Source organism: Periophthalmus magnuspinnatus, chromosome 19, assembly GCF_009829125.3.
Source record: "Periophthalmus magnuspinnatus isolate fPerMag1 chromosome 19, fPerMag1.2.pri, whole genome shotgun sequence".
NCBI classification, from domain to species: Eukaryota; Metazoa; Chordata; class Actinopteri; order Gobiiformes; family Gobiidae; genus Periophthalmus; species Periophthalmus magnuspinnatus.
Genome location: NC_047144.1, coordinates 18,485,912 through 18,497,917, shown reverse-complemented (window position 1 = coordinate 18,497,917; position 12,006 = coordinate 18,485,912). Strand labels below are relative to the sequence as shown.

The 12,006-nt window shown below is 45.0% G+C and overlaps 1 protein-coding gene across 2 annotated transcripts; it reads left to right on the top strand.

The window, feature by feature from the left end:
• Positions 1-3,990: 3,990 nt before the first annotated feature.
• LOC117386895 (hepatic leukemia factor-like) lies at positions 3,991-10,176 on the top strand. 2 transcript variants are annotated; one of them, XM_055229418.1, is made up of 6 exons: positions 3,991-4,108; positions 6,949-7,166; positions 7,389-7,500; positions 8,713-8,723; positions 9,170-9,400; positions 9,961-10,176. In XM_055229418.1, the coding sequence occupies exons 1-6, from the start codon at positions 3,991-3,993 to the stop codon at positions 10,174-10,176; spliced, it is 906 nt and encodes a 301-aa protein (XP_055085393.1). The 2 variants fall into 2 exon arrangements, with proteins under 2 accessions (XP_055085393.1, XP_055085394.1); XM_055229419.1 differs by lacking the exon at positions 8,713-8,723 and having other exon boundaries at positions 7,454-7,500; positions 9,124-9,400.
• Positions 10,177-12,006: the final 1,830 nt, after the last annotated feature.

The following is a 12,006-nucleotide window of genomic DNA, read 5'->3' as shown; positions in this document are numbered from 1 at the left end:
AGAGGAGCAGAGCAGAAGGAACAGGGCCAGAGGAGCAGAGGAGCAGAGCCGGAGGAGCAGAGCCGGAGGAGCAGAGCCGGAGGAGCAGAGCCGGAGGAGCAGAGCCGGAGGAGCAGAGCCGGAGGAGCAGAGCCGGAGGAGCAGAGCCGGAGGAGCAGAGCCGGAGGAGCAGAGCCCGAGGAGCAGAGCCCGAGGAGCAGAGCCCGAGGAGCAGAGCCCGAGGAGCAGAGCCCGAGGAGCAGAGCCAGAGGAGCAGAGCCAGAGGAGCAGAGCCAGAGGAGCAGAGGAGCAGAGCCAGAGAAGCAGAGGAGCAGAGCAGGAGGAGCAGAGCCAGAGGAGCAGAGCCCGAGGAGCAGAGCCCGAGGAGCAGAGCCCGAGGAGCAGAGCCAGAGGAGCAGAGCCAGAGGAGCAGAGCCAGAGGAGCAGAGGAGCAGAGCCAGAGGAGCAGAGGAGCAGAGCCAGAGGAGCAGAGGAGCAGAGCCAGAGAAGCAGAGGAGCAGAGCCGGAGGAGCAGAGCCAGAGGAGCAGAGCCAGAGGAGCAGAGCCCGAGGAGCAGAGCCCGAGGAGCAGAGCCAGAGGAGCAGAGGAGCAGAGCCAGAGAAGCAGAGGAGCAGAGCAGGAGGAGCAGAGCCGGAGGAGCAGAGCAGGAGGAGCAGAGGAGCAGAGCTAGAGAAGCAGAGGAGCAGAGCCAGAGGAGCAGAGCAAGAGACACCCAGCAAGAGGAGCAGAGCCAAAGGAGCAGAGCCAGAGAAGCCCATGAGGAGGAGCAGAGCCAGAGGAGCAGAGCAGGAGGAACAGAGCCAGAGGAGCAGAGCCAGAGGAGCAGAGCCAGAGGAGCAGAGCCAGAGGAGCCCAGCAGGAGGAGCAGAGCCAGAGGAGCAGAGTCAGAGAATCAATGAAGCAGAGCCAAAAAAGCAGAGCCAGAGGAGCCAAGCAGGAGGAACAGAGCCAGAGAAGCAGAGGAGCAGAGCTAAAGGAGCAGAGCCAGAGAAACCCAGCAGGAAGAGCAGAGCCAGTGAAGCAAAGGAGCAGAGCAGGAGGAGCAGAGCCAGAAGAGCCGAGCAGGATGAGTTTAGCCAGAGGAGCAGAGCGGAGGAGCAGAGCTAGAGGAGTAGAGTCAGAGAAGCCCTGGAGGAGGAGCAGAGCCAGAGAAGTAGAGCAGATGGAGCAGAGCTGGAGGAGCCGAGCAGGAGGAGCAGAGTCGGAGGAGCAGAATCAGCGAAGCAGAGCAGAGTCCAAGAAGCAGAGGAGCAGAGTCAGAGGAGCAGAGGATGCACATCAGGGCAGGATGTTTTTTTGTTACTTCTCTTGATTATTAAAGAGGAGGTATTTACTTTGTGGAGTATTAACTGTGACACATATTTATGTCACACTGTTTCCTTTTATTGTTTTGAAAATCATATATTCACCAAAAAAAACAACAACATATTAACATGTTTAATAAGTTTCACTTTTGTTTTTGGCGCCCTGGATACCCCTCTCCTCTTTTCTCCATGCACCTCCTCACTCAAACCTGAACTGTGAGCCTTGTACAAACTCGTACTGCAAACCGTAAGGAGGGTTTGAACACATTTAGAAGACTAACCCCTCACATGAAGTACATCTCCTCACTCTCCTCCTCCGGTCTTCTCTTTATCTCTTTTTGTTTATCGATTTCTGGAAGGTTACATAAGCTGCGTCTCTCAAATGTAGGTCAGATTTACCTTATAAGAAAAACACACCGTTACCCCGGGAGACAGAGGAGAGGAGAGAGAAGTTTAAACTCACAAGAAAGAAAAGGACAGAGAAAAGAGAAAAAGAAAAGAAAAAGAAAAGAGAGGGGGTGTGAGGAGGAGAAAAAGAGGAGAGAAGAGAGAGGGAAGAAGTTGTGAGGGGCCTGGAGACAGAGAGAAACCAAGAGAGAAAGAGGAGAGGAGAAGAAATGGGGACAAGAGGGGTGATGGGGTGAGAGAGAGGAGGTAGAAAGAGGTGATAGGAGGAGGAGAGACGGGGAAGGATGAGAAGGTACAGGAAACAAGGAGAGAGAGGAAGTACAGGAGAGAAGGAGGAGCGAGAGGAGGTAGTGGTGAGGAGGAGAAAGAGAGGAATAGAGAGAAAGGAGGTAGAGGAGAGGAGGAGGAGGGCAGAGGAGAGAGAGAGAGGAGAGGAGGAGGACAGAGGAGAGGAGGAGGAGAAGAGAAAGAGGAGGTAGAGGGGAGGAGGAGGTATGGGAGAGAAGGAGGAATAGGAGGGGGGAGAGTAGGTAGAGGAAAGGAGGAGGAGAAGAGAAAAAGCATGTAGAGGAGGTAGAGGAGAGGAGAAGGAGAGGAGGAGGAGAAGAGAAAGAGGAGGTAGAGAGGAGGAGAAGAGGAGAGAGCGAGGAGGTAGAGGAGACAGGAGGGCAGTGGAGAAGGAGGGGAGAGAGGAGAGTGGAGGAGAGCAGAAGAAGCAAGAGACAGGAAGGAGAAAAAATTGGTTAGGGTTAGGGGGAGAGAGGAAAGAAGAGAAGAGAAAGAGAGAGAGGAGAGCGAAGGAGAAGGAAAGGGAGAGAAAGATGGAAGAGGGGCTATGCATTGTACAGACAGACAGACACCTGGCTGTAATCAGGGCAGAGGAGCGTGATGTCACATAGTACTTGAAACTGCAGAGGCCACTGGACGCAGCACAAACTTAAATAAAAGTTGTTTTTTTCACCAGAAATGTACAGAGTTTACACTAAAATTGGCAACAACAAAAAATGACTAGGAACAGAAGATAATAATCAAAACACCACAGCTTTGTTCCACTTTAAAAACACAGAGGAGCTTCAAACCAGCGTCTAAGAAGTAATAAATAAAACATGAATATCGACTTAAATCAATAATGAAACAAGCACAGTTAAATGGGTCACACAACAGAAAGGTTATGGATATAATTATGTCTTTAAAAACACGTTTGTACCAATTATTGCCCTGTTCAACTTTTAATAATTAACGCTGTTTGTGTCGATAACGAAGTGGAACGTCAATCGTGTAATTATGAAAACTGGTTATTGAATAATTACTGAGTTTAGCCCAAGCTGAGAAAACAATAGATCATAATTAATAACAGTAGGGGTCAAAGGTTAGGTGGAGAGGAGGGCAGTATGAGGGGAGAGGGAGACAGGATGAGGGGAGAGGGAGACAGGATGAGGGGAGAGGGGGCTGCATGAGGGGAGAGGGGGCAGTATGAGGGGAGAGGGGGCAGTATGAGGGGAGAGGGGGCTGCATGAGGGGAGAGGGAGACAGGATGAGGGGAGAAGGACAGGATGAGGGGAGGGGGCAATATGAGGGGAGAGGGGGACACTAGTCAGTGCCTAAAGTGAACCCAGGACACGCTGGAGAGTCTGTGTCTGTGTGTCAGGGCTTTGAAGTTAGAATATTATCAGTCTAAAGTCTAAAATGAATTAAATGTCAAGAGTTGTTCATAAAGGTGAATTTGTTCATGTTTTGTTTACATTTAGCTTAACCGTTTGCATTGGCACCACCTATTGCACCGGCAGAGGGAGTGTCCTGTCCTGGGGGGTGGGCTCTCTCCGGGCAGGGGGCGTATGCTGCTCGCTATTTAGGTTTAACGTCGGTTTTACTTAGTCACACAGCTCACGGAGTGGTCGCTCCAGGCTCTGAGACACTGACCCGACAGCACCGTCCTGTGCGCCCTCCGCGCACTGCAGTCCGGGCTTCTCTCTCCGCTCACACCTCTCCTCTGCTCCGGGCACAGGCTCTCCTCTCCACTGAGCCGCCTCTCTCTAAACCCAGTTCTGGCTCAGATTTTGTCAAGTCCTGGTTCAAACTTGGTTTAGACGCGTTTAAACCGTTTAGACCTGTGGTAGACCTGGTTCAGATCTGATTTAATTTTAAAAACCTCGTTTAGCGCAAAATAAGACCAAACGAATACAACACTGCCTCTTTTCCCTCCCCGGATTTAGCTTCGTTTTTCGGGGTCATTTTCAGCCTTTTTACCCGTGGAACCGCGGTCCAGACCCCCGGAGCCATGGAGAAGGTGCCCCGGCCTTACGCGCACATGCACCCGGCTTTCCTGCCTCTCTCTGGACATGGAGTGCTCAAGTCTCTGCTGGAGAAGCCGGTCAAACTGCCGCTGCACCATGAAGGTAAGACTGACATCAATAATGAGATTATTAGTTTGTAACAACAGTCATAAAATTCCTCTGCGTAAATCTGACCTACTTTTGGAGCTGTTCAACAGGTCTCAACCGAACACGAAGGAGCAGACAGACACATTTTATATATATATATATATATATATATATATATATATATATATATATATATATATATATATATATATATATATATATATATATATATATATATATATATATATATATATATATATATAAAAGCAGGATAAAGATCATATCTGCAGTTTTTAGTCTTTCATTTTAAGCAGTTTTATTTTATGATTTTATCATTCCTGTGCACATGTCCATAAATGATTATCTCAGGTTCTAATTTGCTAAAATAGGTACGGGGGACCCTATGGGGCGGGCCGGTAGGATTCAGGGCAGTTCAGAGCTGGTACGGGTCGGTTCGGTGCAGACCCTGAGTGTTTCTGCTTCATAAAGCGATCTGATTCTCGCTTAACTCTGATGAGTCTGATTTACGTCGTGCGTTGCTTGCGTCAGTGTCTAACGGCGCCTCGGCCCATTTCTCTTCTAGACCTTTTTTCCATATAAAAAACACAAATGTTATGAAATATTAAACCAGGAGTGTCCAAACTATGGGCCAGGGCCCAAGTGCGGCCCTCAGACCAATTTTTATTGGCCCTCAGGCCTTCAGTTGAACTTGCCCAATTGATCATAGGCACATTGGAGTAATCCCACCAATATAACCTAAATCACATCACGTTGCATTGTCATACAGACCTAATATTACTATTTCAAGCCTTATTTAAAGTATGAAGTCAAAACTATGTTAAATACACCCATCTGAATTATCCTCTGTATTGACCACTGTGGTCCTCCTTGTCGAATATTTTTCAAGATATGGCCTTTGGTGAAAAGAGTTAGGGCACCCCTGTATTAAACCTAATTTCCTCCAAATAAACATGTTCTGGTGAAATTTGAAGGTCATCATCTCAGGTCCGAACACAATGTTCTGATTCAGAGTGGTGAGCAAGAATGTCACATTTTAAGATTTTTATTTCATTTTCTGACCCAGTTTTGATAATATTCAACAGGTTACGAAATGACAACAAGATCCTCCATCATGGGGAAAATTATTTATTTCACAATTCACTTTTGTGTCATGTTTGAACCTCAACCAAGACATTTACAACACGTTTTTTTACAGTTCTGACTAGTGTTCAAACTTGATTTTGAACAGACTCAATACTCGATACTGATCTCGATACCATGATGATAAAAAACACTATTTCTTTTGACTGTGATGTTCCACATTGAATGTTGTACTTTGTGATCTCTTCCCATGTGGCCTTATATCTGTGTAATCCCTCAGTGTCCAGGTAGGTTCCATAGAGGTCCGTGTGTGTGTGTGGGGGTGCGCTTCATAGTGGTCCATGTGTGTATTCTAGTCTATGTGTCTTATACTTGTGAAAGATACAGCTGAAAAGCATTACAAAACATATTCAGGAAAGGTTCATTTCCATCAGTGGAACTTTTTAGCGATATCTGTGAACAATGAGGATCTAGTATCGATACTAGTTTTAGTATCGACAAGTATCTGATTTTTGACACTTCTGACAACCCTATTTCTGATTAGAATCCAACTAATAATTTGTGTCAGAGGAGCAGAGAGCCAGAGGAGCAGAGAGCCAGAGGAGCAGAGAGCCAGAGGAGCAGAGAGCCAGATGTTGTTGTTTTTCTGTCTCCTTTGTGTGCCTGTGTGAGGCTGTGGTCAGGTTTTCCAAATGTGACAGGTGCTGCACATGTGACAGGTGCTGCACACGTGACAGGTGCTGCACACGTGACAGGTGCTGCACACGTGACAGGTGCTGTACACGTGACAGGTGCTGCACATGTGACAGGTGCTGCACACGTGACAGGTGAACCTGTCGCTGGTACATGGAGTTCTGAGATGTTCTTAACCTGAGCCGATGTTATGGAAACAGAGCTGAGCTTCAGATTAGAGCAGAAAGAAGAAGCCCACAGCTGCACATCTCAGACCTACTGGGAGTCGGGGAGGGCATCTGACAGGAAGGGAGGGCATCTGATGCACACGGAGATAGGAGTCTATCGGTGACGAGGTCCATTCTCCCGTTCTATTTCTCTAACCACACCACAACATTCAGTTCAGTTTCAATTCAATTTATTGTAAAGCCCAAAATCACAACAGCAGTCGCCTCCTAGGGCTGAACATGAGAATTGATTTAACCAACAGAAAGTTAGAGAATCAACAATGAAACAGAAACAGACAAGCAAATTAATCAACAGAAAACAAGCAAATGGAGAACTGGCCCAGAGCGCCCCCCATCCTGAAACCCTTCTCCCCAAGGAAAAAGAAAAGCCTCAAGAACAACCACAGTGAAGGAGAGATCCTCTCCCCTGGACGACATCTGGGAGGGCATCTGAAACACCACAACATCTGACACACTCAGGGGCGAGACTCTCAGTTTGGTTAAGGGACAACAGATTGATGGAAATTAGAACTATCCCTCGAAGGGCGTTGTAATGATACCAAATCATAAATTCAATAACTACGTTATTATGATGAGTCAACTAACAAATATTTTCCATTTGAACAATAAAAAGGTCTGCAGTAAACAGTTTAATTTATTTACAAATAAGCTCTGTGTGAAAATATAGAAAATACTGTTGAACAATATGAAAATATGAAAACAAAATCAACACTTGTTCAAACAACTCCATGTAAGCCTTTCGTGGCCTTCAAAGTGATAATGTTTTAAACGCACTTTGACAGAGCACAAAATCCAGTGTGTCTCATTAATAGCTGTTGTTTTGTGTTCCGTCAGGCTCGGCTCAGCTCCAGGAAAAGCAGAAGTCCGTGGAGGAGGAGGAGGATGAGAGAGCAGCTCCTCAGTCGGCGTTCCTCGGACCGACGCTCTGGGACAAGACTCTTCCGTATGACACAGAGGGATTCCAGCTTGAGTACATGGACCTGGAGGAGTTTCTGTATGAGAACATACCCCCTAGCCCCGCCCACAACCACACCCATCAGCACAAGCAGCCAGTCACAGGACCAAACGGAAACCACCACCATGAGCAGCCAATCACAAGTCAGACACACACCCACCACCTCGAACAGCCAATCCCAGACCAGCACAGCTCTGTCAATAATCATCAGCCAATTACGGGCCGGAAGAGTTCTGTCAATCACCTTCACCAGTCAATCCTGTCCCAGAACACTCTTCAAGGCCCACCCACAGCACACAGACAGCCAATCATCACACAGATCCCACCCACGACTCTACGACAGCCAATCAGCTCCCAGGGCCCGACAAAAGTGATAGACCTAAGCCACGCCTCCACCTCCAGCTGTCTGCACCAGAGCCCCCCTCCCCCAGGTAAGATCCTCAAGACCAGGGCCGTGTCTCAATTCGCCAAATGCACCTTTTGAAGGGTCACTTCGAAGTACTCTTCAAAGTGTAGTTTGAAGGTTCCGGTCGAGAATCTGTCCTCCACAGTGTAGCCGCCATCTTGCTGAAGTGGGACAGGCCTACACCACGGACCGCACTTCCACCGCTGTCTTTGAACGTACGATACGTACATTACGTACGTTATTTTTAATGATGTATTATTTAATAGAAGAAAAGTCAAGATGTCGTCGTCACAGCTGTTTCTTTTTTTTTTAGATTGAATATCAATAGGCAATTATAACGTTCAAGGTGATTTTTTTTCTCATTTGTAGCTACTTCATAACTTTAAAGGGTTAACAAAATATACCTTGTGAAAACGTAATAACAGAGACAGAGGTAAAAATATCATTTTCACATTCATAGTCTATAAACCAGAGAACACTGATTAGTTGTACATAAAGTGGGATATTGCAGTTTAACAATTCGGTATTTTGGCCAGTGTCTACACCACTTTAATAACAGTAGAGGGCACTGTTTCCCTTCTATGCTGTGCCAGTTCTTTCCATATTATTATTGTGAGGGATTTTCTAGCAGTGCAGCGCTACATCAAACTAGTGTCTTGATTTACTTACACGAAGGTAAATGACACGTGCCCACCAGTGGGTGCAGACCTATGGAATGTACCGGAACATATGAAGATTTTGTGCACGTCTCAGGACTCTCTTCTGTCCTTTCCTCAGAGTCCGTTGCTTCATTGTTCACATTACCTGTGTGGATCATTAAACTCTTGTGTCTTTATGTTTCAGTCTCTTGGTCTTTGACACAATAGAAATGAACATTCTTACATTATTCTTATTGCAATAATAATTTCTCATGATAATAATGTCTCTTATTGTCTAGCAATAACTCCACATTCCTTTATTCCATGTAGCTCCTTTTTAATCATCAAACACACGGCCTGTACTTATCTTTATTCAGATTTAAAAGTTTCTTGTCGCACTGTTGTAGATGAGGTAAACCAGTATGAATATGTGAACGTATATTGCGCAATGGACTCCATTTTCTTCTGTTTCTTGCGTAGTCGCGGTGCATGATGGGATATAGAAGTGCGTGAAGTGTGCACGGATGCACGCTTCGGTTACGTCCGATCTCCGGAAACGGTGGAAAGGGCAGGGCAGGTTTGTCGGTCGCATTCAGTAGGGTGCGTTGAAATGGGACAGCCCTTGTCGCGCCGGAAATTACGTAACTGCCTTTCGATGCACACTTCGAATGGTGATCCTAAGGCCAGTTTGGCGAATTGGGACACGGCCCACGTTTAGTCCTGGATTAACCCTAGTTTAGGCCTGATTTAGTACTGTTTTATTCCTGGTTTACTCCTGGTTTAGTCCTGGTTTAGCATTGGTTTAACCGTGGTTTAAACCTGGTTTAGACATGTTTTTATGTAAAAGCTGAAGTTCAGCATAAAAATTATTCAATCAAGTTATAAAAATCAAAGTGAGAAAATTCAACAGCATTTGAAATTATAAATCTGATTAAACAAATGATCTTCCATCAAATCAATGAGAAAAGATAGAAACAAGTCAAGACCTAACCCACAACCTCAGGACACAGTCACACAGCGAGGACACTCAGAGAGATCAGGAGTTTAACCCACGACCTCCCTCTCTCCTCAGGCCTGTCCGAGCAGAGGAACACTCCAAGTCCTATAGACCCAGACTCGATCCAGATCCCAGTGGGATTTGACCCGGACCCGGTGGACTTGGCTCTGTCCACAGTCCCAGGACAGGAAGTGTTTGACCCCCGGAAGAGGTCGTTCTCCACAGAAGAACTGAAACCTCAACCAATGATCAAGAAGGCCCGAAAAGTCTACATGCCCGAAGACCTGAAGGTGAGACTAAACCAGGACTAAACCAGGACTAAACTAGGACTAAACTAGGACTAAACTAGGACTAAACCAGGACTAAACTAGGACTAAACCAGGACTAAACCAGGACTAAACCAGGATTAAACCAGGATTAAACCAGGATTAAACCAGGACTTCACCAGGACTAAACCAGGACTAAAACAGGATTAAAACAGGACTATAATAGAACTAAACCAGGATCAAACCAGGACTAAACCAGGATTAAACCAGGACTAAACCAGGACTAAACCAGGACTAAACCAGGATTAAAACAGGACTAAACCAGGGCTAAACCAGGTTTAAACCAGGACTATAATAGAACTAAACCAGGATCAAACCAGGACTAAACCAGGACTAAACCAAGACTAAACCAGGACCAAACCAGGACCAAACCAGTACTGAACCAGGAATAAACCAGGACTAGACCAGAACTAGACCAGAACTAAACCAGGACTGAAGCAGGACTGCTCTCTTCTATCACTGTAATAAGATTCCAGATGGAGACCTTTCTGTGGATCTGACTCAGGTCTAACCATTGTTTCCAGGACGAGCGTTACTGGGCACGGCGGCGTAAAAACAACATGGCGGCGAAGCGTTCCCGGGATGCACGCCGCCTTAAGGAAAACCAGATCGCCATCCGAGCAGCGTTCCTGGAGAAAGAAAACTCCGCCCTCCGACAGGAAGTGGCCGACCTCAGACAGGAACTGGGACGAACCAACAATGTCCTGTCCAGATACCAGGCCCGACACGGGCCGGTGTGAGTCAGATGCCCTCCCACAGACACAGGAGGGTGTCTGACTCTAAACCTGAGTCAGATGCCCTCCCAGATAAACATTGACTTGTTGATATGTTTAAAATCTGACTGTTCTTTACAAACCAAAATTGTTCTCCTTTTATCTGTTAAATATGAAGCATTTGTAAATAAAATTAAACTTAAAGATTTTATTTTAGGGATTTTTCTACAAAAAATTAATGTCTCTCATCTCTCTTTCATTTATTTTGTCCATTTAAAAAGTCTGCATGGTTTAAACCTTTTTAAAACTGTTCTTTAAAATTAACACATCAGACATACCAAATACTCATCACTGTTTTAATTTCTCAAAAAAAAATATTTTTGTTTTGTTTTGAATGACTGTATTTTCAGTTTCTGTTCATTTTGATTCTGAAATATTTTCAAAATGTTTGTAAAAGTCATAAACTGTTAAAGTTTGATTTTAATGTAATGTTGTTTTTGAAGCCAAAAGAGTCTTGGACTAAACCAGGACTAACCAGGAATAAACCAGGAATAAACCAAGACTAACCAGGACTAAACCAGGACTGAACCAGGAATAAACCAGGACTGAACCAGGACTAACCAGGACTAAACCACGTGGAAGCTCAACTGAACCAGATATGGACTAGGAAGGCCAAACATATTCACAGTAGTTTGTGAATATCATTACATTTTATTCTTTTCTTCTTCTTTTTCTTTTCTTATTCTTATTATTCTTTTTCTTATTCTTCTTATTCTTTTTCTTATTCTTCTTATCATTATCATCATCATCATTATTATCATCATCATTAAACTATAATAATATTCACAATTATTCACACAAACAATTGTGAATTATTATTTAAATTAAAGGCCAAAAATGTACATGTATAAAACTGAATATGTAATAAAGAATGTTTTTGGACATTATCATTTGTGAAATTTTACTTTTAGGTCAAATTAATACAAAGTAATATAAAGTCATAATGTCTCTCAGTGACAGCGCCCTCGTGTGGCTCAGACCTGAATGTACACAATCCAAGTGTGTTTGGTTTTATTTTATTTAAATATACGTCTATGGACACATCACAGGCATATTATAGGCAGGGCCGGCCCAGTTTATAAGCAGACTGAGCAGCTAGGGCCCCAAGGCCACCAGAGGGCCCCCAAGAGCCCATACATTTATATTGAAAATAATGATTGAAAGTTTTTTCTGAGAACTAAATGTCACTCGAGTGTTTATACTAGTCTAAATATCCTCCATAAACGGTTAGATGGGTTTTATTTCCGGTAACTATATATGTGCTGCCTACTTTGTTTTTGAGTCAGGCAGTGGTGTGGACAGTTACATGTTTACACCGGTGTGAAGGACCCCTCCCCTCCAGGTGCACTGTGGGAGCGAGGAGGCAGCAGAGGGACATTTGAATGTGTGTTTTACAAACTAAAAGAGTAAAGTTAGTGGAGTTAAGTTTATCAAAAGTTCGGGACAATGTATAAAGAGCCCAGAGGAAGATCGTTTTCAGAGAAGACTCGATATATGTCCCCACTTTACATCAGTGGACCTGCAGATAAAACAGTGAAGCTGGACGTGTATAATTCTGGACAGGTCACACCTCAGAGACACGAGGACAGACAGGACACACCTCAGAGACACGAGGACAGACAGGACGCACCTCAGAGACACGAGGACAGACAGGTGAGTCTGTTTATTACACTGGCTGTTTGTGGTTGTAACTTGTCCTTTTGTGGTAATTTATTTAGATGAGCGTCTGGCTTTAATATTTAGTTCTTTGCAGACTACGCTCCGCGCTAACGGCTAACGAGCTAACTGCTAACACGC